Source organism: Eubalaena glacialis, chromosome 3, assembly GCF_028564815.1.
Source record: "Eubalaena glacialis isolate mEubGla1 chromosome 3, mEubGla1.1.hap2.+ XY, whole genome shotgun sequence".
In the NCBI taxonomy this organism is placed as follows: Eukaryota; Metazoa; Chordata; class Mammalia; order Artiodactyla; family Balaenidae; genus Eubalaena; species Eubalaena glacialis.
Genome location: NC_083718.1, coordinates 150424657 through 150450282, shown reverse-complemented (window position 1 = coordinate 150450282; position 25626 = coordinate 150424657). Strand labels below are relative to the sequence as shown.

Below are 25626 nucleotides of genomic sequence, written 5' to 3'. Positions count from 1 at the left end.
CCAGGGCCGGCTTCGTAGATTTGAGAGACGGGACCTTTTTCATCTTTAAACTGCTCCTTCCTCTTTCCCCCAGGGGACCTTTCAGAGGGTTGGCTCGTGTACATGTCCTTCTCATTGTGGTCGCCAAGACTGGACACTCCCTTTCAGCTGGCTCTTCTCTGGGTTCCTGGTTTATTTTCTATCATACATTTACTGAACCTGTGCTCTTGTGCAGGGCACAGCTGAGACCATACAGAAGCTGTGAGCATTATAAGGAACAGCCTGTTTGAGGCTTTTACAGCTTCCTGAGGTCTAGTTTCTTTAAAATTTGGAGTGACTCTTTCGGACGTCTACTTTGCCACGAACTTACCTCATTGCCAGGTACCCTTCTGTAGCAGAGGGTGCACTGTAGCCAGGAAGCCTGACATCTCAAGTCCCAGATCTGCACCTAACTTGCTGCCCTGTAATCTTTGAAGGAGGCAAAGTAGAGTGTGTGTGTGTTGTGGAGGAACACTTGCCTAGGAGTCACCAGACTTGGGACGTGTCCCAAGTTGGCCTGTCTTGAGGGATGTTGAGCTCAGCCTGATCACCTCCCCTCAGTCAAATGAGATTTATCAAGACCTAGTTCCTTTCAGCGCCCACTGTCTGTTCAGTCAGCAATTTGCCTCACTAAGGAAGCCATGCAATTTAGCAGCAAGAAAAATTACTACAGATTTACCTGCTGAACAAATCCCCACACTATCTACAACAACCAGGTTGCTTCTTAATGGCCGCTGGTATTCTGATTTTAAAATGAATTATTGGAAAATTTTTCTGAGACCAGGCATTTTATCCCTTATAATGTATTAAACCAAATATTTCCCCCCATACTGAAGTAGCTTCAGATATATCTATAAAGGTGATTTAAAAAACCCCAACCTCAATTATTAAGCTGGATGAAAAAAACAAAACCCAAGATACCAACAATACTATTTCACATCCAAAAAATTAACAATACTTCATTAATACCAAATATCGTGTTCAAATTTCCTTAATGATGTCAATTTTACATTTCCTGAATCATGATCCAAAGAGGGTTCAAATGTTGTATTGACTGTGTGCCTCTCAAATCTCCTTTAATATATAGGTTCTCACTCCATCTCCATTTATTTTATGTTTGCAGCTTATTTTTTGAAGAAATCAGATCCCTTGTCCTGGAGTTTCCCAGGACAAGGATATTGATTGGATTTCCACTGTATTTTTTAGCATGTTTCTCTATTCTTTTAATTCCTGTAAACTGGTAGTTATATGTATAGAGTTGATTAGATTTTTGGCAATACTTCACATAGGATGTTAGTCTTAAAAAGTAATTGAGAAGAGTGCACATGTTCGGGTCTTTATAAAATAATAAAAATTGCATTTTGTTACGTATTTATTAAAGACAATCATTTATAGTTTATACAAAAAATACTGCCCTGATATACACAAAAATGTCTTGATAATGGTAATTAAAAGCAGCACTCCCACCCCCCTTGTGTCCACACCAATATTCAATCTAGATTGGCTTAATCTTGAAGTGTAATCCAATAAGACTGAAGACCAAACACTTCAGGTCCTGGACAAGATAATAAAATACTCGTAAGCCTTCTGGATCCCTAAAATGCAAGAAGAAAAAAATGTTTAGAAAGCTGAGAAAACTCAGCAAAAAAATACCATTTACTAACCCAGATTATTTATGTACCAGGATATTCCTCATAGAGGTATTTACAGAATTAAAACTTTGAAAACAACCCAGTGTCCAAAAAGAAGAAAAAGCCTATATGCTATATATTAAAATGTATTAATAAATGTATTAAAATGCTATATATTATGAGGTAATTTAAAATGTTAAGGTTTCTTCTTAATGAGGAAATGCTTATATTAAGTGGAAAAAAATCATGATTAAAGTAACAGACTGTTGATCTCAATTACATTTTTTGTGCTTTAAAAGACTATATATATTTTTTAAAGCACAGGAAAAAGACAAGAAATACTTTAAGATTAATGGTTATCTAATTGATAAGTTTACGGGCTATTTTCACCTTTCTACTTTTCTGTATTTCCTATATTTTCAACAATGAGCATGTATTACTTTCAGAATTAGGAAAACTTACTTTTTAAGAAGTAGTACTAAGCAGGACCAAGAGGCTGAAGATTACTACAGCATAACTGGTAAGAACAAGACTGTTCACAGGAAGACAGTTATGCCCAACATGTACTAAAAGTGAGCCGTATCTAACCCCAAATCCTCAAAGCACAAGAGCCAAAGAGGTTGCCAAATTCTAAGGATTCTTTATGGTATGTAGATTCATGTCTCAACTTTATAATTTACCCTACTGACAAAATGAATTTTTAAATTTATATTCTGAATAATTTCAAGTTTCACTAAAGTCAGGCTTTACGATGTGCTATCTGAATAGCCAACACTGAGGAAGGTGTTCAGACTCATTGATTCTACAGTTTATTTCCAGCACTTGTTTTTTTGTGTTTCATTTCTGTTCTGGCCAGATTCTTACCCACTTTGGCTGCTCTTATGGCATTACTCTGTGTGTGTGTCACTGAGAAGCTCTTATTAGCAATGATTGACTAAAACACCAAAAGCAAAAGGAGCAAGCCCTTGAAAATATATAATTTGGAGTCTCTCTATTGAGGGGGACAAAGGTGACCAATTCTGTCTTACATTTGTACCAGATCTTACCATAACGGTCCCAATTTGGTTAAGGGTTTCATATCAACCTGCTCTAACAGACACATCTGGATATAAGGATCATGGATACTTACTTGGATTGATTGACATCAATAAGGGAACCAATTTTTGATGTTGTGAAAGAAATATGTTCATCTCCAATGACAATTTCAAGCTCCTAGAAACATGAAATGTCAAGCTGAATTGGATTTTTCATCAGTCACACAGGAGAAGGGTTCATCATCTGCCAAATCACACAAACTCTAATACAGTTGGCCACATTACCAAGACCATTTCAATCTGAGCCCTAAACTGTACTAGGTACTGGAAACAAAGAGATAAATAATTGTTATGAGATAAATACTGGTTTAGCCCTTGAGTAGCTTATACTCTTAGAGGAAGTTGTGTGTGTGAGGCTCCACCATTTAGAAGAATTTACATCATGCTTTGTATAGGAGTTTTCATTGTTAACAATGTGGAGTAACATGTATAAATCTGTTTTACGAATACCAAGAATCTAACTTTTCTGGGCAACATGGGACAAGGAAAAGATTTCCAGACCCTGAGCAGATCCCAGCTTTGTCACTTACTAGCTGTATGCCCTTGGGTCTGAATTTCTAAAGAGTGAAACAAGTACTATAATCTTAAAAAAAAAAAAAAAATCTACTGGGTGGGGAATTGTGGGGGCGCCTATGGGACAGATCAGCAAAACCAAACAAACATCTCTGCCCTTGTGGAACTTACAATCTATTTTTTTAATATTTATTATTTATTTATTTACTTTTCTTTTCTTTTTTTTTGGCTGCATTGGGTCTTAGTTGCAGCATGTAGGATCTTCACTGAGGCATGCAGGATCTGTTGCTGCAGCGCTCGAGCTCTTCCTTCGTTGCGGCACGCGGGCTTCTCTCTAATAGTGGCTTTAGCTGCCCCGCGGCATGTGGGATCTTAGTTCCCCCGACCAGGGATCGAACCCGCATCCCCTGCACTGGAAGGAGGATTCTTTACCACTGGACCACCAGGGAAGTCCCAAACTTACAATCTATTGAGCTCTACTTCTTAACACTCAGATTTGAAAATGTTAATATTTTATCATATTTGTGTCAGATTTCTTTTTTAAGAAATATTAGAGTTTAGACCCACCTCCCACTCTATTCTCCTTCCTGCCTCCCCAGAAGTTGGGGTGTATTCTTTCCACTCATGATTTTATATTAGGTAGTATATTTTTAAATTTTTACATAAATGATTGTACTATATGTATCTTTTTGCATTTTTCATTCAACAAGGGTGTTTTTTTTTTTTAATTTGTTTTTTATTGAGTTAACATTGTTTTTTTGTTGCTGTTGTTGTTTTTGGCCACACCACGCAGCTTGTGGGATCTTAGTTCTCTGACCAGGGATTGAACCTGGGCCCACGGCAGTGAAAGCAACGAGTCCTAACCACTGGACCACCAGGGAATTCCCATATTGGGTTAAAATTGGTTTAAAAGTTTCATGTGTACAATATTATATTTCTACTTCTGTAAATACTACAGTGTACCCACCACCAAAAATTTAGTTTCCATCTGTCACCATACAGTTGATCCCCTTTACCCATTTTGCAGCACCCCCTCCCCTCCTCCCCCAGCCCCTTCCCTCTGGTAACCACTACTCTGATTTCTCTATCTATGTGGTTTTATTTGGCTTGTTCATTTATTTTGTTTTTTGTTTTCAACAAAGTTTTTGTAGGTAGATCAAGTCCATTAGTTTTAAATGCTTTAGAATATTCATTTCCCTATTAAAGCAGACTTAAGTTCCCAATTTTTGTTTCTATAAACAATGTGGCAAGGATATCCTTCTATGCATCTTGTGTATATATGTGAAAATCTCTCTAGGAAATTCCTAGAAGGTAAACATATTTTCAGCTCTGCTAGACACTAACAAATCGTTCCCTAAATGGTTGTACCAATGTTGTTTCCACCAGTATATATGAATCCCCCTTTTCTTTCTCATATCCTTTTTAAAACTTGGTGCTTTTTTTTTTTTTTTTTTGACCGTTCTAATAGGTCTGACATGGTACTTCACTGTTGTCCTCATTTTCACTTTTCAAATAAAACTGTAAATGTTTTCATAAATTTATTGCCCACTTGTTTTTCCAGTTCTGTAATTGTCTATTCATAACCTTTACACATTCTGCCACTAGTTTACCTTTTTATTATTAATTTGTAGTTCTTTATATATTCTGGATTGAAATGCTTTGCCAGTTATGTTTTGCAAATACCTTCCTCTAACCTGTGGCTTATCTTTCAATTTTATCTTGATATCTTTAGATAAAAAGAAGTTTTAAATTTAAAGAAGTCAAATTTACTAATCTTTTCCCTTGAGGAGTTTAAAAAACTTCTCTACCTGGAAATAATAAGACAGTCTATATTTTCTTTTATGTTTTAAAATTTTGCTTTATTTCTATAAGTCGTCTAATTACAAAATACTCTGTAAATATATTGCCAATCAACTTGGTATACTTTGTTAAACAGTCCATCCTTTTTCTACTAATTTGAAAGCCCACCTCTGTCATATACTGTTCCAAGTTCCCGTATATTCATGGGTTAATGTTTCTGGGTTCTCTATTCTGTCCCATTGGTTTAGTGGTCAATTCCTGAGGCAATGTCACCATACAAATGACTATAGTTTTATAAGAAATCTTCAAAGTTATCTTGGCTACTCTTGCCCCTTTGATCTTCCATGAATTTGAGGCTCCATCAGGTTTTAGGAAAAATCCTGTTGTGATTTTGATCTGAATTGGAATGAATTTATAAATTATTTTGGTGAAAATCGATATAATATTGAGTCTTCCCATCCATAAAAATGATACATATTTTTATGTTCTTCTATAAAGCCCTTTCCCATAAGTTTATATACCTTGTTAAATTCACTCCCAAGTTCTGTATAGCTTTTGTTGCTGTTATTAATGGGATTTTGTTTTTAATTACACTATCCAGTAGGTTGTTGCTGGTATACAGGAGTATGCCTTGCCCACTTCACAGGACTATTGTGAATGTTGAATGAGCTAATGGAGCTGAAAATTTTATCAATCCTAAAGCAAAATACGCATATATAGTATTACTAAGATCTCATGAACATTAATTAAAAAGTTAACTTGAGTAAGTACTGAGGATGAGATTTTTTTCACTCTTCCTCAAGAGTTGGCCCATCATTCTGAGGTTAATTAGAATAAGCTTATATGAGTTTTCATATTAATTTAATAAATATAATTATTATTGAGCTTTTACTATACACTGGCACTATTTCAGTCACTAGAGATATAGCAGTGAAAAAAAATAGGTAAAACCCTTGTACTGAAGGAGTATGCATGTGTATGTGTATGTCTGTTGCAGTGGAGGAGGAAGAGGGATGCATAAGGAAAACCAAACAAGGCAATTTCAACCAATGATAAACACTATGAAGACAAAAACCGGATTTTTTTTTTAAGTGCTGGGGAAAGGCATTTTAGATTGGATGGACAGGCAAGACATCACTGAGGAAGTGACATGTGAAGACCTCAATAATAAAGACAGTCTTGGATAGAATGTTCCGGGCAGCATGTAGGAAATGCAAAGGTCCTAAACTAAGAACCACCTAGGTGTATCTGAGTAACAGAAATAAGACCAGTGAGGTCTGAACACAGTGAGGGATGGTGAGAATAGTAGAAGGTAAGGTGGGAGTTTGGACTTTATTTTAAATGCAGTGGGAAGCCACTGGAGAGTTTAAAATTAGTGGAATAAACAAATTTACATTTTAAAAGATTACTCTGGCTTCAGGAAGGAAAAAATGGGCTGTACAGGACAAAAGAAGAAACAATGAAATCAATTAGAAGTCTGGATTAGGAAAGCAGCATTAAAGTGGAAAGAAGAACCTTTCCTATTAGTTCAGTCAAATATGACAGTGGCTTTTATTTTTTAATTGCCACGTTTTCAGAATAAATATCTAAGCCATGAATTTAAACAGATATACTTAGTTGCTTGCATGATCTTCCATTAGATTGTTGAAATAACTATGTTTTATTTATCTTTGTATCCTCACAAGGTTTTGTCCATAGTCGTTACTCAGTAAGTAATATGGGCAGCAAATACTCTGAGAAGCAAGGGAGGGATCACAAGAGGAAATTCGGGGCTGGGCTCTAGGTGGTGAGCAGCACCACTTGCTCTCCCCGATCCTCTGTGTGGGATCAGTGCTTCCTTAGACCAAGGTGCTGGTAATCTGCTCTGTGTAGGGCTCCTTATCGCACATACATACATGAGTATATTCAGTGTCATATGCAGAGCAGTAAACCTCATCTTATTTGTAAGATTTTTGCACTGTGGATAGTTGCTAAAACACCCACCTGCCGGCCCACTCGGTCAGGAGGAGGCCACAGAGCATCATCCTCTTTGGTAATTTCACTGTCATCAATTATTCTCTTCAGCTCCTCCATCACACTTTTATGTACATAAGCCTGAAAGCAAGTTAAAAAACAGAATTTAAATTGTATCGCTAAGCAGCATTCTGACTCAGTGAGTTGAAAGATAAAAAAAAGATAAAAAAATTGATGAAAGATATTGATGAAACATAAAAAAAAGACTACTCATGAAAACTTATTTCTGGCACCTCTGTAAGTGGGAAGACATTCCGGCTTGATCTCAGCATGCCAAGAGGACGGCAGGGTCAGAAGTGCCCAATGACTACACCTCAGTCCCCCAACTAGTTGTTTCTATTTCTTGGTACATCCTGTTCACGTGGACCTACTCCTTGCCTACCTACTAAACTCACACTTGAGCCCCAAACAAAAGATCTGTGAGTAACTCTCGTTAATTTTAACTAAATGACATGCTTCTGAAGAGCAGAGATATGTCTTTTACCTTTTACATATTAGTCCACATTAAAAAAAATTGTGAGGATACTGACGTGTGGGTAAGCATAATACTGATTGCTAATTAAATACAATAGCATGAGAATATACTGACTGTTAAGACATTTTCAAATGTGACAAAGTGCTTAAAAGGAAAGAATAACTTTGATGAAACCTTAATGGTGTGGTAGAAATCATGCCAAAATGGAGCACACGGACTTGACAAAGGCAGGCATAGGTCTGAATTCCTGCTCAATCTCTTACTAGGAGGGCTAACTTTGTACAAGCCCCATAATTAATATCTGGGCCTTCACTGTCTTATCTGTAAAGGGTATATAATACCACCCATCACAGAGGCTTACAATAAGGGTTAAAATAAGATCACAGATGTAATACCTAGTGTCATGCCTGGCATCTAACATGCATTCAGTGGTGTTAACTGCTTTCCCATGCTCCCTTTCCCCCATTCAAATGCAAATTAAAAGAGCTCTATTGAGTGCTAGGTACCAGGGAATACATCAAACACTAAGTCAGTGGGGGAGGTAGGTTTTCTGTTTTTGCAGATGAAGCAACTGAAACTTATCAAGTTCAACCAGGAAGTGTGCCCAAGGTCACATGGTTAGTAAGTAGCAGATTCAGGGTTCAAACCAAGATTTGCAAGACTTCAAATGACTACCAGTTACCGATTCAGCATTGTTAAAGAAAATATAAACTAAAAGAAGATTTGAGAAAAACTTTAGAAGCTGTCTACAGACATGTCTATACTTCCCTATTCTTTATCTTTCAATACTACTCACAGAAAGAACAAAAACAGGACAAAAGGCTAAACGGTAGTGAGTGGAAGGCTCTCAGAAGATTCATTACCTCTTTTCTGATCATGACATCATTTTTGTAATTGCTGTTGTTGGCGTATCTCAGTTTCCCTGTGAGGGGCAAAAAACAAATTCAATATATAATAAAAACATATAAATAAAGCCTGCCTTATCAGTAAACAAAGGATGTTGCCGCCATCAAGCCACCAGCCACACCACTCCCAGCTCCCTCCCCACGGGTGGACCCTGAGGGGATTCAGGGTGGGGGAAACAGGATACTGGCCCTAGATAGTGCATATCAAAGGAATGATCTCAATGAGCCAAGCATCTTCCTCTACATAGAAAAGTGCTAACTTCTTTAACTTGAGCTGTCTGGTATTTCTTTCATTAATAGTTAATAGTAATATTTTGATGTTCTGACTACCTGTTTTTTTTGTTTTTTTAGGTTTTTTTTTTTTTGCACAAACTCCTATATATCCTGGCTCATCCCTTACCTCTTCGGAACAGTTCCTCAAAGCTATCTGAGAGCCTGTCTCCCAGGCTTAAGTCCTCAGTATTTCTGCCGAATAAAACATAATTCTCAGTCTTTAGGTTGTGCTTTTTTTTTTTCAGTCGACACTATTAAATAGCCTCCCAGCCAAAAATACAGCTGACAGTGAATTACAATTCTTGCAAAAGACAGCTCAGGTGTGATAAAAGAACAGACTCTTTTGTGACTGGCAAATCATGTCTCTGCAGGTTAATGTCCTCAGCTGAAAATAGGAGTAATTGATAACTTACCTGCACACAGGGCCTTCTAAGGCTCAAAAGAGTGGTGAAAACTTCTGAAAACTGTAAAATGCTTTTTACAAATATTAACATGTGACTGTGAAACATTCTTATCTATCCCTATGATGGAAAAGCTGTGGATTTATTATTGAGCATATTTGGTATACAAGGCCCTTTGTGCATATGTGCATCTAACAGGCTAATTTGGGTATATATGGTGGATATGAAGGAGAAGATAAAAGGAAATAGAGGAGATAATTATTTCCCTATAGAAGGCACACTAAAAAGAGCCAAGTTAATTGATGCCTCACTGCACTGTCTCTCTGCCTCAAGTCTCTCTCCTTTCAGGTCATTCTCCATACAGTGGACAAAGTGATATAGTAACAGATGGATCTGATTAGGTTACTCTAATACTCTGATACTGACAATGGCTTCCCACTGCCTTCTTGATAAAATCCAAATTCCTTAATGTGGCTTACTGTTAAGCTGAGCCCCTTTCCAGCCTCACTCCTATAATAGTCCTCTCTCACAGAGCTGGAGTTAATCAAACTACAGTTGACCCTTAAACAACGTGGGGGTTAGAGGCGCCCACCCTCTACACAGTCGAAAATCCGAGTATAACTTAAGAGTCAGCCAGCCCTCTGCATCTGCGGTTCCTTGGTATCTACGGTTCCTTATCCTAGATTCAACCAACTGTGGATCATGTAGTACCATAGTATTTACTATCGAAAAAAATTTGCATATAAGGGGACCCATGCAGTTCAAACCTTTGTTGTTCCAGGGTCAACTGTCTTGGTTTCTGCCTGAAACATCCTATGCACTTTTTGGGTTTTCAGCCTCCTTGCTGTTAATGCTGTCCAAAATGCCTTCTTGACTCATCTGCCTAACCAACTCCTACACATTCCTAAAGACTCACACCCCCCTTCCCCGTGTCATCTTCATCTTATGCAGGAAGCCATCTTTGACCCTCAGGATAAGTTAGGTACCTTCTTTCTGCTCCTAGAATCTTCTGTTTCTTTCTACCACAACACCCAATACACTGTCTTGTTATTGTTAACAAAACTTTCTCTACAATTGGGGCTTGTCAGTTCATCTTTGTGCCCCCATTTAGTGGAAGTTTTCTGTCATCTTTGACTCCTTTTCCTTCACCATACTGGCCACGCCCCCAATCCTATCAATTGGCAAAGTCCTTCTGGTTCTGCCTCCAACAGTATCCTAAATCCTTCCCTCGGGGCTTCCCTGGTGGCGCAGTGGTTGAGAATCTGCCTGCTAATGCAGGGGACACGGGTTCGAGCCCTGGTCTGGGAAGATCCCACATGCCGCGGAGCAACTAGGCCCGTGAGCCACAACTACTGAGCCTGCGCGTTTGGAGCCTGTGCTCCGCAACAAGAGAGGCCGCGACAGTGAAAGGCCCGCGCACCGCGATGAAGAGTGGCCCCCGCTTGCCGCAACTAGAGAAAGCCCTCGCATGAAACGAAGACCCAACACAGCCAAAAATAAATAAATTAAAAAAAAAATCCTTCCCTCTACTTTTACTATCACTCTAGTCCCAAACAACATCCTTTTTGTCTTAACAACTGTAACCGTCTCCCATTAAGTAGTTGCCATTCTTGCCCATTCTGCACCTAATGGTTACAATACTTTTTCAAGAACAGATTACACCTCTGCTTAAAACTTTCCAATTGCTTCCTGCTGCACTTAGAAAAAAATCTAAACTCTACCATGAACTATAAAGACTACATGGTGTGACCCCTGCATACTTATCCGACATCATCTCCTACTCTTCTCCCCAGAGTTCTGTACTCTTCAGCCACACTGGGCACCTGAAATATGCCTAGCTCATCTCTGCCCTACGGCTTTGACACTTGTTTCTCCCTCTGCCTAGAATGCTCTTCTTCCTGAGCTTCACAAGGCTGGCTCCTTCTTGGCAATCAGATCTCAGTTCAAATATCTGCTCTTCAGAGTTCTCCAATGGCCACCCTTTCTAAAAGCGGCCCACCAGCAATTATTTCATCATTTTGTTTTATTTTATGACCACTCATCACTATCTGGAATCTTTTTTTTTTTGTTTACGATCTCCCAGCACGAGGATACAAGTTCCATGAGAGAGGAAGCGTGTCCATCGTTCACTCCTGCATCCCAGAATGTGGAACAGAACCTGGCACAAGATAAGCGCTCAAGTAATGTCTGTTGAATGAAGCATTATGGTCAAAAACGTCACTAAACAGGAGTCCCTGCACACATAGAGAAAGAACCAGTGGGGCGGACACAGGATCGTTCCTTCCAAATCAGCGTCTCACAGCCATCTGTCCCTTCCTCCTCCAGTTCGTCGTACATTCCGGACCCCCAGCCTCCCCACTCGCCCGCCCCCAGGCCTAGTCCTCGCTCCCGGGGAGCGGGAGGCTTCTCTCACCGTCCGGCCGGAACTCAAACTCCAGGAATTCGTGGCCGAATTTGCCCTTGTGACCCACATAGTAACGCAGATAGAAATCACTCTCCATAGCTGGCAAAACGCAACCAAGACCAAACTTTAATAGCACACTTCACCGCCGCCGTACGCGCCCGACACTGACGTTTACGGCGGCGCGCGGAAGTGACGTCAGGCAACGGCACGGCCTGTAGCGGAGAGACCCGTCCCTACCCCGTCCACCCGCAGGTGGGACAAGGCGGCTGCGCCCCTCCCGGCCGAATGAAGCTCCATTCCCCCGGAGGCGGGGTCTGTGCAGCCTTGCCGGCTCAGCCCGAGGCGTGAAGGGCCTGAGGCTGGTCGACCTGCTTTCTCCTGGGCTTGAGGCCAGAAGCCGTCCGTGGACTTCTGGGCCCCGCGGCGCGGGGCGGGGGTCTGGAGGCCGCGTTGCCTGACCTCGGGCTTAACACCCGGAATCCTGCGTCCCCCCAGGCTCCACCTCCATTTGGGACAACCGACTGTGTGAGTTGGAAAAGGCCCTTCACCGTCTCTGGACCTAGGTTGTCTCATCAGTAAAATAGGGTTAAAGGGAGACCTCAAGGGAGAACGCAGCGCACCACGGTGAATGCGTCTAACGTAGGCTCCGACTGAACTCTGCCTAAGGATGAGTTCTAGAAATCCTCAGCGACGCTTTCCCTGAATCCACAGTGGAGCTTTTCATTTCCCTGCAGCTAACTCGGCCGCACTTATCCCCCATTTTCTCTCTTTCTACCTTTTATTTCTTCCTTTCCCTTTTTACCTCACGGGTCTCTAGATGAGGTGCTGTGAATAGGACTTAAGTTGAATATTTGATCTCCCACTCCCCAGCACAGCCTACCCAGCAGTGATTCTCAGCCCGGCCTGCGCAATCGGATCGCCTTGGAGCACCTAAAAAAATACTGGTGCTTGGGCCCTATCCCAAACCAATTCAACCAAAATCTCCTACAGTGGACCTGTGTGTCGGTATCGTTTTGTTTTGTTTTGTTTTGCAGAGCTCCCCAGTTGAGTCAGGATTGAGAATTACTGCCCGAGAGGCTCTTGTCTTTTCAGGCCAAAGTGGTTGACCTCTGTGAAGGCTTTCTGGCTATGGAAATATTTTCCTCCTTGCTTAGGCCAAGGGCAACAAAACTCCTAATTAGTAGAAGCCTGCTGTAGTTCATCTAAGTTCCAGCCAGAGGGGAAGATGGAGTTGGATCTAGAGACAATGCCGAAATGGCATCATTCTTGGCGCCTGTAACTACACTATTCTGTATTTGGGCTAGTGGTCTCTGATTCTCATTCCCAGTCTTGACATTACTACTTTTCTCCCTGAAAAAGAATTGGTAGCGGAGTGTAGAGTGGGTGTGATGGGGGGGAAAAGTCACTGGAGATTTGTATTAAAATAATCCCTTGTGTGACAGTGATTCACTGTGACCAAAGGTGAACTGATTGAATTTTTTGGACCTGTTTTCTTATCTTTAAAATGAGCATAATAATGTTATACATCTGGCAGAACTGTTGTAAGGATAAGAAACAATGTCTTGGAAATTGGAAAATACTTTGTAAACTGTAAATTACTATAAGGCATCTTATTAAAAAAAAACAGTGGATGTGGGTGGTAACAAGGGACTTGTATAAAAAAGAGAAGGGATCCACTGTGTATTAGGCACCTAATAAATGTCAACCCCTAAGCTGAGTCTGTTTACAAGTGCTTGTTCTTCGAATCCTCATGACACTCTTGAGGTGGTAGTTGGAGTTAAGTATTTAGAGACATTGGGTAATTACCATAAGGTTATTTTCCAAGAGTGAAATTATAAAAAATTATAACATAATTGATGAATCTGGGCATCTACAGATACGGCAAATATCAAAAGTGCTGAGAAAATTTAAAGGACACCTGACTCCGATCAGGCTGTAAGGTGATTTCAGGTTTTGGGGTATGAGGCCACACAGTATAGCTGAAAAAGCATGGTCTATGTGTCTGATGTGCCTGAAGTTAGCATAAGTTACTGAGCATCTACTATGTGTCATGTGCTGGGAATACAGTGGTGAACAAGACATACCTTTATAGAGCTTACAGAGGAGGCAATCAAGGAACATACAAGCAATTATAATGTAGGGATAAAATTTACAAATAGGGGAAGCACGGAATACTATGGAAGCACATGGAGTGGCGCCTAATCCAGTCTAGGGGGTCTAAGGGAAGTCTTCCTGAGGAAAATGTTCCAGACAGAAGGCCCAGAACTGTGTGGTTAGAATACAGAATAAGGTTGTGAATATAATAATGAGGTTGGAGAAGGGGTAGAAGACTAATCATGAAGGGCCTTACAACCCATATTAAGGAGTTTGGGCTAAAACCCAAGGCTATTGGATTTAAATGGAAGGAAAATGGACGAAGGGCTTTAGGCAGGAAAGTGGAAAGAGGTGGTGGTGACATGATTTATTGCATTCTAGAAAGATCACTCTGGCTGGTTGTAGACTGGATTGGAAAATGGAAAGATTAGAAGTATGAAACTCATAGGCAAGGAGATTAAGATGTAGCCAGAGAGGTAGGGGAAAAACCAGGAGTATGGTGTCAATGTAAGCCAAAATAAGAGTATTTCAAGACAGGAGTGCCAACAGTGTTACATACTGCTTCCAGGTCAAGGAAGATAAAGACTGAAAATATTTACAAGGTTTATAATCAAGGAAGTCCTGGGTGACCTTGGTAAAAGCAACCTCATTGGCATGGGAGTTAGAGGCAGAGTGGAAATATTGGGATACAAATGGAAAAATTTGTTGTGGAAGCACAGAATTACCTAACCCTATGAGTTAGGTCTGAGTCTGAGAGAATAGAGAAGGCTTCCTAAGGAGAGTACTCAAGGACAAATAGGAGTTAGCCAGATGAAGAGGCAGAAAAGGAAAATCGAGGCAGAGAACACCACATGTGCTACACATACTTTGGGGGCACTAAACATAACTATTGACTCTGGGCAGTTTCTTCACTCATATTTCTCACCTCTAAAATGGGAATTATAATATTGATAGTCTTTATCTCACAATATCATTCACTCCCCCCCTCATTAAAGCATCACAGTACTTTCAGATTTTAAAAAAATGAATTTAATCTCTCTCTAGAAACAGTGCACTGATTTTACAAATGTCCACATTTGGTTTTTAGTTCACCAAGATGATGTTGGTACAACTAGTGAGATGCAGCACACCACCCTTTGCCTCTGGAAGAGAAACCAGACTGCAAAGGGGACTGAGTACAGAAGCTAACGGAACTCAGAAGGACAAGACAAAAAAGCATAAATGGTTAGTGTGACCCAACATTCTAACATGCCTGTTACATCAAATATGGTCACTTGGGGGTGTCCGGAGGAAGACAAACAAGGAGTGTTCATTTGTGTACAATGTGATGGAGTTTGCAAACCAGGAGCTCACCCCACATCAACAACAGCTTGTATAGAACAAAATGCTATTTTAAAACACATGGTTTGTACAGATATTTGTTTTCTGTTGTAATTTTTGTAAAAAAGTATCAAAACCTTCATGTCTTTAAATATATATATACATATACAGGTGGCTTTTTAAAATTACTTTTTATAGCACAAAGTGTTTGCAAATGCAGAGGATTTCTGCTGATTCTTGACTATGCACATGGTGCATAGCCTGAATGAACAAAGCTTCCTGATTTCTTATATTAACTGAAAATTTGAAGCTGTAATTCCTCCACCTCTAAGTTCTCCATATCCTGAAAATCCCCAATACCCTAAAAATAGTGTGAGAAGATTCTGATACTCTATCTTCATGCATTGCCAGGAAAAGAAATTATTTACTCTGAAGCATTTAACTGATAACTCATTTATATTTTGTGAAATGATGAGTGTATAGCAGGAGTGAGGGAGTGGGGTAGAGAGGCTCACATTCCTGTGCTCTCTCCCCATTCCCCCTAGCACCCGACTGGACAGTGCTTGGGGTCCCCTCTGCAGACCCCACGTCTTCAAAATTTCCAGTTTTCTTTTTCACCGTTGAGAAAATCCCAGAGGCTCTTGACAACATGGAATCCTTCTGTGAAAATCCCACTGCCCTTCTATCAGTCTTCATTGACCGTATCAAAAAACTTCAACTCAAATATGTGAAAAGCAGTCACTGTTTCCCTTTGGCCACAGGAAAGCTTGAGAGTGAAGACTGTCATGTCTACAAAGTGCTGGCAACACATTCTGATCAATTTTCCATGATGCACTTGGTGCCTTATACACAGTAAATGACCAAGAAATGTTTCATTAATTGAATCAGAAATTAAATAGAAGTATTCTATAAAGTGCTTACATTGAACCTGTCTTTCCATCCAGCCTCATTTCTTGCTAAGTCTCCCTTGAGCCTTTTGCTCATTACAATGAATTACATGCAGTTTCTTAAGATCCCCATGCTGTTTCATGCTTCTGTGTCTTAGCTCAGCGTGTCCTCTGCCTGAAGCAGCCTGGACACCCCTACTTAATTTCTAAGACTTAGCTTAGGGCCACTTTTCCTACAATGCCTTTCTTGACCCCATTCTTACACCTTTGTAAACTAATAGTACCCCAAAAAATATCTATTCCTTTTTTTTTGTTTCCACATGTCTTCCTCTAATTGCTACTGTGAGTTCTGTCAGGACAGAAAGCATTTGACTGACCTGTACATCTGCAGTACCTGGCACTTACTTGGTACCTAGCAAATAGTTTGTGGATGAATATACATATTGCAATCACACAGAATTGGAGGGATGAAAAGTACTTATTGCTATACATTTAAATACGATCTCATTCTGAGGTTACAGTTTACCTCAATCTGTTTTATATGTAATCATGCTATCAAGAGTAAATAAATAAAATTTTAGTTTTCCCCATTTCTGGAAGGATATTTCTGCCAGTGCTTTCAAAATTCCACCAGAAAGATAGGCCATAAGATAGGTAGCAGGTTTGATACAATGTTCAGGCAGCCCAAAGTAGTCTCCTGGAAAAGGAAAGCGAGGAAAAGGGCTGGGACTAGTTTCTTTTACACACATAAAAAAATGTCTGATAAATTTTCTGCCCGTCAGGCCTTATCTCTAAGCTTCCTTCCAGCTCTATAGTCCAATGACTCTGTGATCCATTATTGGCTGTAGGTATATGATGACGCAGGGGCAAAAGGCAACAGAAGTGCAACTGTACCTCAAAATGCATCCAAGAATAGAGAAGGATGAACCTGACTCCTCAGATTTCATCTTATTTACTGCCATCCAACACATGAGTATTCCACAGTTTTTTGTAGGTTGCTTCCGTAACTGCCTCTTCCAAACTGCAGTTGTAGCATATTCAGGAAACATGGATGTCTCTCAGAAAGTTGTGTTTCATCATCATTTTGAGATCTCAGGCTGAATCACTGACCCTATTCATTATTTTTTTCTGTGAAGGACAGGATCTGACTAAAAGTTTAGAAACTATGCATTAGTCACTATTATCATTTCCCCAGGAAATTCTATTTCTTTGGAGGCAGGTTACAGAAAAAGTTGCTTGTTTTGTGTAAATTTCAGTGTTTTTCACTTTCATGATTTTTCTTCAGTCAAAAATAATTTTACTTTCCATTCTTGAAAGAATAGTAGTAAGTGATTAAGCTCTGTAGGAGTTGGCCACCTGTTCTTAAAATTCTGTTTGGTTTTGGTCATTCTAGGTCAATTGCATATACCCTCTCAATGAATGTTTCAGGACTATCAACACAGGTATATCACGAAGAAACTGCTTGCTTATGCAAAGCTTAGTGCCCAGGCTCCAGAATACAGTTATTTTCTCAGAAGACAGGAGACCATGAGTGATGTAGAGAAAGGTCCTAGGAACAGGGTGACAGAACCCCAGAATGTCTGCCTGGAAATTCAGAGGGTATCAAGCTGGTGAGACATCCAAGCTTCACAGAGTTGGGGGCAGCTGGGGAGTAGAAGGGGAGGAATTTGCTTAAAAGTGTCAAGTTCCAGGTATGTTAAGGTTAGATACATGTCCTCTGCTCCTACTTAAACCAAACACTTCCATGTCACACCTTATCCCTGGTTGTCCAGTGGGAGTTAAGTGGCAGAACAGCAGAGTTAAGACCACACCTTGGATAAGAGCCAACGGGGACTGAATTCCTTCTGGGACTGTAGGATTATCTTTTCAATGGTAGACCCCACAAAAAGAAAAGTGCACTTCTCCCTGCCTCCCCCAAGGCCCAGGAAACGCAAAGTAAGTGTCCACAATGAAAAAAAAATCTATACATATACCCAGAGTTTCTCCTTTTATTTACAAAGCAGTAAACCAAATCCCTGTGTGAACATATATATCCAATATACTGTAGTATTGTGTACGCCGTTTCCCCCTCAAACAGGACTTTAGGTTTGGCCACTTTTTCTGATTTAAGCCAAATATGAGTTTCATCTATGTGAACACACGATGGTAACAAACCTATGTATCACTTTAAATTGTATTCTCCACCTAAAGGAAATGGTAGAGAGTAAGGGGAAGGGAGAAATAGAGATGTAACAAAACCTATTCCTCCATTCTTATCCTCAACCCATAGCATACTCAGAGGTCAGTGCCTGAGCCAGTCCCAACAATAAACTTGGGCTGTTCAAGAAACATCTCCATTTAGCTCTCTGTAAGTAAGGATGGCACCCTCAGTGTGCTTCAGAGGAAACAGTGAATTCAACCCAAGTGTCCTAAAGGAAAATGAAGTTACTTGAAATGCTGAACTTTAAAACAAGGAGTAGCCGAGGTTCAGGCATGTTCTCACCTGAGCTTGCGGCAACTTTGGGTACTGTGTGAAGTCTGTACACTGGCTTTAGCCACAGAAGAGAAAGCCCAGGTAAGAACCACAGTAGCCACGGGTGAGCTGAGGGGCTTTTCCTGACTGATTGGAATCCCAGGAACAGCCAGAGGCAGAAAAGATCTACCTCTCCCCACTGCATGTTTGCACAAACCATGGTATCTCTTTTCTGATCCAAATTTCCAAAGGCTTCTCTGAAAACTACAGATAACCCTTCTTGTGGACTGTTTTAAAATATATTTATCATTATGTATCTGAACAACAGCCATAGGTGTGCCTCTTCTCTACAGATTTTTCTTTCTCACTCACATACACACATAAACATAAATGCACACAGAGTCCGGGTGGTAGGCCAATCATACCAAAAATAAATACTCTCACCTCTCTAAATTACTTATAGAACTAATCTTACTTTTGAAATATGTTAATAAATAATCTAAATGGGAGAGAGAGTTGAAGTGTTTTCTTTTTTTTACTTATGATGATGGATAGCCACAAAGCATAATCATTCTATTTACAAAAAAACAAAACTCTGAAACCTAAAAAAGCCCCCCAAAACCAAATACCCTCTGTAAATATAATTTTTAAGTGGTGAGTAAGCTACTGTACCATCGGCCCCATTTGGTTATGTACATCACGTTAGTCACTCAGCAGTAGCTATTCCATGAATTCCTCATGGGTAGTGCAACCAGTTAAAAAGTGTATAAAACATTATACATATAAAAACTCTCACATCCTTTGGATGTTTGCAGTTCATCATAACTTTGTGGTTACCTTTCCGCAATATAAATTAAAAAAAATTACACACGCACACACACACACAGACACACAGACTCATGTACAGAAACCCTTCCATCCAGGCATACACCATCCAGGGTGTAGTGCATGGGACTGAATTCCATGAGGCACGAAGGGAGTGGTCCCATCCTCAGGGCAGTCCATCATCTTCAAGGCTTAATGCCACTCGCTGGGGGAGACAGAGCAAAGAAATCATCGTTAGACCCATTGGAGCTATTTATTGGATCACAAGGTACCAGAAATTCTATTACTTTATAGGCAGTAGCTCACATATTCTTCAAGCTACCTCAGAAGACAGGTTTGTCATATTTATTTTACAGATGAGAAAACTGAGACTCAACGAGCTTAAACAGCATTTGTCCTGGATCATATAGCAAGCGGGTGAACTCAATTTGAACCCAGATCTGTATGAATCCAGAGCTATAGCTTTTTTCATTATTTTGTTCTGCCTCTGTAAAGAGGAGGGCTGCAGAGATCCAAACTTTCTCCATCCTCCCTTACAGGATTTTAGGTTTGCTCAACTTCAGTGGGTTAGCTTTGGCAAATGTTTAATCCCAGGCCATTAGCTACTTGTCTCTAGCACGCTAGTCACAATCAGGAAGGTAATTGGCTGCACCCCTCCCAACTAATTATACAGAATTGGAAGGCAGTGGAGATCAATCAAGTTTAATCCCTCTTTCCCTCACCCCAACTTTCTAGTCATTAGATACTAGACTTCCCTCTGCCACAAATGGCTGACCACTAGATGGTAAGCCCACTAACCCTTGAGCCAGTCTATTCCATTGCGGACAGTGGACTTAAATTCTTTCCTATATTGTCATGAAATCTGCTCCTTTATATCTTCCGATGTTCCCTGATTCTCTCTCTTAGACTCAGAGAGTTCTACACAGACAACCCTTGAAATTTTCAGTGTTTGTGGTCCCTTCCCTTCCTTCTGAGTGTTTTCTTCTCCAGGCTACACATCTAGCTTCCCCCACCTGGTCCTGATGTAATGCTGTGTCCCACTCTTCCATTTCCTGGATACCCTCCTTGGATAGACCCCATTGTTGCAAGATCTTTCTCATAGCTATACGAATTTGAGCTAACCACTTCACCTCTCTGAGCCTCGGTTTCATCGTGTTAAATGGGAGTAATAATAGGACCTACCTCATAGGGTTGTTGGGAAATCAAATGGGATTATGTATGTAGAGTGCTTAATGTAGTACCTAACACACATGGGGTCCAGAGTATTCTAAATCAACCTCACCAGCATAAGATAGAACCAGACTAGCATTTTCCATCTCTGAACATTCTATAAACAATAAAAAGTAACTCCACTGCCTTTCAAATCATCTTTGGATTATTTGTGGTTTTGCATGAATGTCACGGCCTTGCTCCACTAGACTATCTTTTTCTAGTCTGTGACCCTCCCACTCTCCTCAAGATAGATCTCTAGGCCAAAGTCAGGTCCCAGCAGTGATGGTGGAGCTACCTGAGAAGGGCTTTTGTGTACATACAGATAGGAGTTTGAATCCTGGTTCTAGCACTTCCTAGTTGTGATCCTAGGTAAGTTATTCAATTTCTCTGAGTCTCAGTTTCCTCATCTGCAAAATGGGCTAATAATATCAAGTATATAGGTTCCTGTAAAGACTAAACAAGAAAATACATGTAAAACACTGAGTAGTGTCTGATACACAGTAGGTTCTTACTAAATGTCAATTTCCTCACTCTCCTACTCTATTTCTCTGCAGTTGGCAGGAGCTTATTCTTCAGACCTTAGATTCATCCGGAAGAGCTCCTCCTGAGTGGTTGTTTCCTTCTCTGGAAACAATGACACTTTACATGTGCAGAGTGCTTTATAACTCACAAAGCACTCTCACATGTGCTATCTCACTTGGATTTTATAAACTTAGGCAGCAGAGAGAATGGGGGTTATTATTCCCATTTTACAAATAAAAGTAATCAGAAAGAAGGGACTGAGATCACAGAGCTGTGGAATAGTGAAACTGGGAGTCATCTCCACTCCAAGCTCAACATTTCTTCCACTGTGCCCCCTCTGATCTTTAAAAATTGGTTAAGCAACTGTCTGCTTGGATTGGCCAAGGTTAAGGATCCTCAAGGCCATCTGCTAACCCTCCTCACTTGCTCGACCTCATTTCCCACGTCTCCCCTTCACGAACAATTAGCTTCAGCGGCAATTCTGTCTGTCCTAACCCGTACTCAGTCATTTCTTCCACATGCCATTTCCTTGGTCTGCAACTAACCCATCTTTCCTCTTTGCCCCGACACCCAGCTCACAGTTTGCAGCCTTCTAGAACCAGAAAGCCTTCTAGGATTGACTGCACCTGCCTGGTTCATGCCCTCACTCATCAGCCCCTCAGACTCAGAGTGGCACTGCCCTACCTTGCACTTGACGACAGGCAGCTCGGAAAGAGGGTTCTTCGGGAGTTGGTGCAGCTGTGACCTTGGTTCCCCCGGCAAGACAAAAAGCTCCTTGAGGGCAGGGGCTGGGTCTTCCATTTCTCTGGTCTCCCCAAGACAGGGCTCTGCCCACAGTGGGTGATCAAAGCTGCTGATCGCCTGACAGGGGGATGGACTGGTTGACCTATGAGGTCACACCCAGCCCCGACTCTGCTATACAACCATGACATCTGCTCCAGCCACTCTGTGGTCCTTGATCCCCCAACAAGCCATGCCCTGTCGTGCCTCTCAGCCTTTGCACATGCTTCTTTCTGGAATGCCACTTTCCTCCTTCTCTACGTGGAAGACTGCTATGAATCTTCCAAGGACACAGTTCTTCTGTCACCTTTGTTGATGTTTCCATAGCATTGGTTCAACAAATACTTACTGGGAGCCAAATATGCTGTGCTAGGCACCGGGGAAACATTAATCAGACAATCCTGCCCTCAAGGAGCTCACGGTCTAGCGGGGAGACCAATGAGTAAAAAGACAAGTAGACTATAGTGTGACAGGTGCTGTGATGGAGAGAGGTGGTGAGAGAACAGAGAAACCAGGGAAAACTTCCTAGAAGAGGGGACCCTTGAGCTTCCACCATGGCACTCAGCACACAGCTGTTCAATAGCCAGTGACTCTCTAACTCCCCCACCAGCTCCCTGGGAGCAAGTACATCCCTTCTTTACTTTTGAACACTTGGTATCTTATGTGGTACTTGGCACATAACTGGTATACATTGTTCACTGAAATGAATGCATTTGAACTGAATGGCCACAGTTGCCTTTCTAGGCCAAAGGTTCTGAAAATGTATTCAGCACAAAGACAGGCCTCTTTACTCCAGGAGAGCCTCTAGGTACAAGGTGGTCCTGATACCCTTCTATCCCAACCACCTACCCCAGCATTCCTGTGTCCCCAGGGCCTAGAACAGTGCCTGGCACATGGAAGGTTCTTGATAAATGTCTGAAGGAGGGAAGGAGGGAGGGAGGGAGGGAAAGAAGGGAGGAAGGGAAGGAAGGAAGAAGGGAGGAAAGGAAGGAATTCTTCCAGCAAGGAACACTTACTGCTGGATAGACATGGCCAATCTGAGCAGCCCTCCCTATGTGGAGCTCATCCTCATCCTCTTCTTCTGTCGTTTTCCTGTATACGGGGTTGTCGAAATTCATGCTTTTGGTGTTCTTCCGCTTCCAGTTTCTCCAGATCAGGTAGCCACTCATGCACAGCAGGGCTATAACCACTGGAGGAAGAGACACGTTACAGTGGATCTCCAGCAGGCTCCAGCCCATTGCCCAGACATCAGTGCATTTCTCGCCACCTCTCCAACTTGACTGCCCCTTGTTCCCAGGCTCTGTTTCTGCATATTCTTTTTCTGCTGCTGGGAAGCCCTTCTCCTAGCTCTTTGTTCATTAACTACTGATCCTTTAAGATCCAGCTCAAATGTGAAGTCTTTCTCAACCTCTCACGGTACAGTCAGTTGTTCCCTCACGTGTGTTCCTAGACCACAGTGTTGTACTTTATATATGTGTACCCCCAACTAGACTGAGCTCTTTGAAGGCAAGGACCATACCTTCTTTCTCTCACTGTGCCCAGTGCCCAGTAGCGAGTAGATGCTCAGTAACATGCTGAGTGAGTGAGTGAATTTCTTCACCACACTCTTGCCCTAATACTGCTACTTCCCTGGATTTCTCTAAGAAACCATTCTCTCCCAAAATTGGAGGGTAGAGGGTGGGGTGGGGTGCTTCTTTCCAAAGCTGGGGCTCTGCAAGAAGAGGAGCATCTCTAGAAGGGGACACAGCAGGGAAACACAGGCTCTGAGTTAAAATAAATGGATATATTAATGAGTAAAGGAGGAATTTCTCAGATAGAGCCGGGAGAAAATGGGGCAAGCAGCTTCACAAGATAGTAAGCAGTCACCCTGAGCATTCAAGTGGAGGCTGGGTGATAGCTATCCAGGATGCTATAGAGGGGGTTTCTACAATACTTTGGTAAGATTATAATAATCAACAATAATTGATATACATAAAGATAAGAACAGGGCAAGGATGCCTGTTATCGCTGCTCGAATTTGTTGTCCCAGAGATCTAGCTATGCAGTAAGACCGAATAAAGAATTGAAGGGCACACATGGGAAAGGGAGAAATCAAACTGTCATTAACAGATATTGTATGCTTGGAAAATCTTAGAAAAACATATGAAAAACTATTAGAAATGATTTTAGTTCATCAAGAATCAACATAAAAAAATCAATAGCTTTCTTATTAATCAGCAATAACCAATTAGAAAATGGATGGAATAAGAACACATTCGTAATAGCCCAACAAAAAACTATAATACTTGGGATAACCCAATAAGGAATGTGCAAGTCCTATGTGACCTATACAATTCTACTGAAGGCCATAAAAGAAGGCTCAAATAAATAGAGAGATATGTCATGTTCCTCGATGGGAAGGTTCAATGTTGTAAAAATGTAAATTCTCTCCACATCAATTTATATATCCAAGGCATAAGATTCCATCATAAGTTTTATAGAATTAACAAGATGATTCTAAAGTTCACTTAGAAGAGAAATTGAATAAAAATAGCTAAGAAAATGTTCCAAGAATAATAATACCCTATTAGACATTAAAATATATCATAAAGTTGTGTTTCGCGAGTATAGGAATAGTATATAGGAATTGGTGGAGAATAAACAGCCTAAAAGCAGATCAAAGTATATATAGGCATATAGTTTACAATAAAGATGACAATTCAAGTCAGAAGGAAAAGATGGACTATTCAATAATGGTCTTGTGAAAACTAGACAAGCATGTAGAAAAAAATACTTAAATCTCTACCTCTTGCTGCATTCTAAATTCCAAATGGATTAATAATTAATACTAAAAAATGCTTAAAATAGTAGAAAAATATATAGAGAGATATTTTAATAATTTAGAATGAGGCAGACCTTCCTAAGCAAGACACAAAGCCCAGAAGTCATAATGTAGGATATTAACAGATCTGATACTTAAAAATTTTTAATTTATGCATGGCAAAAGAGACCATAAACAGATTTTAAAAATCAAGTGGCAGGATGGGAGAAATGATTTGTACCATATATTACAAAGGTTTAACATTAATTATGTATAAATATTTCTACAAATAAGTAAGAATAAGACAAGGAACCAATAGAAAAATAAGAAAAGACTGTGAATAGGCAATTCATAAAGGATGAAATGTAAATGGCCAATACGCTTGTGAAAAGATACTCTGCCTCCCAGGGAAATATCAGGGAAAGAACATTCATCTTTCACCCCTCAGATTAGCAGAAATTTAAAATAATGATTCTATTAGGGCAGTTACATCAGGGAAACAGCATACACATGCCCTTCTATGGAGCAGAGTATGGCAGGAGAGGAGCTGATTTCTCTTTCACTAAACAATGCTGAGTATTTTCCACTCTACTCAAAATGAGCCTGGAATAGTCTCACCATCATCTTTACTAATAAAGCCTTTCAAGGCCAATTCAAATGCCACCTTCTTTAGAAGTGCCACTCCCTCTCCTCCACAGAGCATCGGGTCTCTATTATAGCACCTTATAATATGTAGTAACACCTCTCTTGTATCACCTTTTTTATGATTAAGTCTGATTAAAAAGTGAAAGCTCTTAAAGTCTTTTATCTTTTTCTTCCCTGGATCCTTGGCACCTCGCACAGTCCCTTGGATGGTGTTGAAGTTTTTAAAACATTCACTCGCTAACTCACCACCATATTGGCGATTCTTAGGATAAAAGGGCCAAGTCCTTATCCTTGAGGTACTACACATGGGCAAGTAAGGGAGATAAACCGATGAACGGACAATCGCAATTCAAAGATCCGACCAAGAGAAGAGACTGGTATGAGAGATAGGATGTGCAGGATACTAAGTGAATATCAGGGTAAGAGAGAATGAATCAGCCCACATGGCTCTCTGTGAGGTTTAACCAAATGTTATATTCTGGCCATATTCCAAATCCACCCCACTCCCGCCCTCGCATGCCATTTCCCTTTCCTGGCTTTACCCATGCTGTCTTCACTTGCT

The 25626-nt window shown here is 40.7% G+C and overlaps 2 protein-coding genes and 1 long non-coding RNA gene across 9 annotated transcripts in view; 1 reads left to right on the top strand and 2 right to left on the bottom strand.

The window, feature by feature from the left end:
* Window positions 1-1377: 1377 nt before the first annotated feature.
* On the bottom strand, window positions 1378-11702 carry MAGOH (mago homolog, exon junction complex subunit). The gene is made up of 5 exons (XM_061184209.1): window positions 11537-11702; window positions 8408-8466; window positions 7040-7150; window positions 2779-2861; window positions 1378-1613 (listed from the first exon to the last, which is right to left on the bottom strand). Exons 1-5 carry the CDS (start codon window positions 11622-11624, stop codon window positions 1514-1516), a joined length of 441 nt encoding a protein of 146 aa, XP_061040192.1. The 5' UTR covers window positions 11625-11702; the 3' UTR covers window positions 1378-1513.
* Window positions 11703-11762: 60 nt separating this feature from the next.
* Window positions 11763-15109, top strand: LOC133087319 (uncharacterized). Its single transcript, XR_009700389.1, has 2 exons — window positions 11763-12052; window positions 14709-15109. It is a non-coding gene; the product is annotated as an uncharacterized LOC133087319 (long non-coding RNA).
* A 2697-nt stretch (window positions 15110-17806) lies between these two features.
* The window catches only part of LRP8 (LDL receptor related protein 8), a 78019-nt gene continuing 70199 nt past the window's right edge, over window positions 17807-25626 (bottom strand). For 4 of the 7 annotated variants that reach the window (XM_061184201.1, XM_061184194.1, XM_061184195.1 and 1 more), the window contains 3 exons: window positions 22636-22808; window positions 21524-21700; window positions 17807-19310 (listed from right to left, as the gene is read on the bottom strand). In XM_061184201.1, the coding sequence (XP_061040184.1) occupies window positions 19272-19310; window positions 21524-21700; window positions 22636-22808 (389 nt within the window). In that variant the 3' untranslated portion in view covers window positions 17807-19271. Of the gene's footprint in view, window positions 19311-21523; window positions 21701-22635; window positions 22809-25626 lie in introns of those variants that run through there. The other 3 variants (XM_061184197.1, XM_061184199.1, XM_061184200.1) reach the window with 2 other exon arrangements.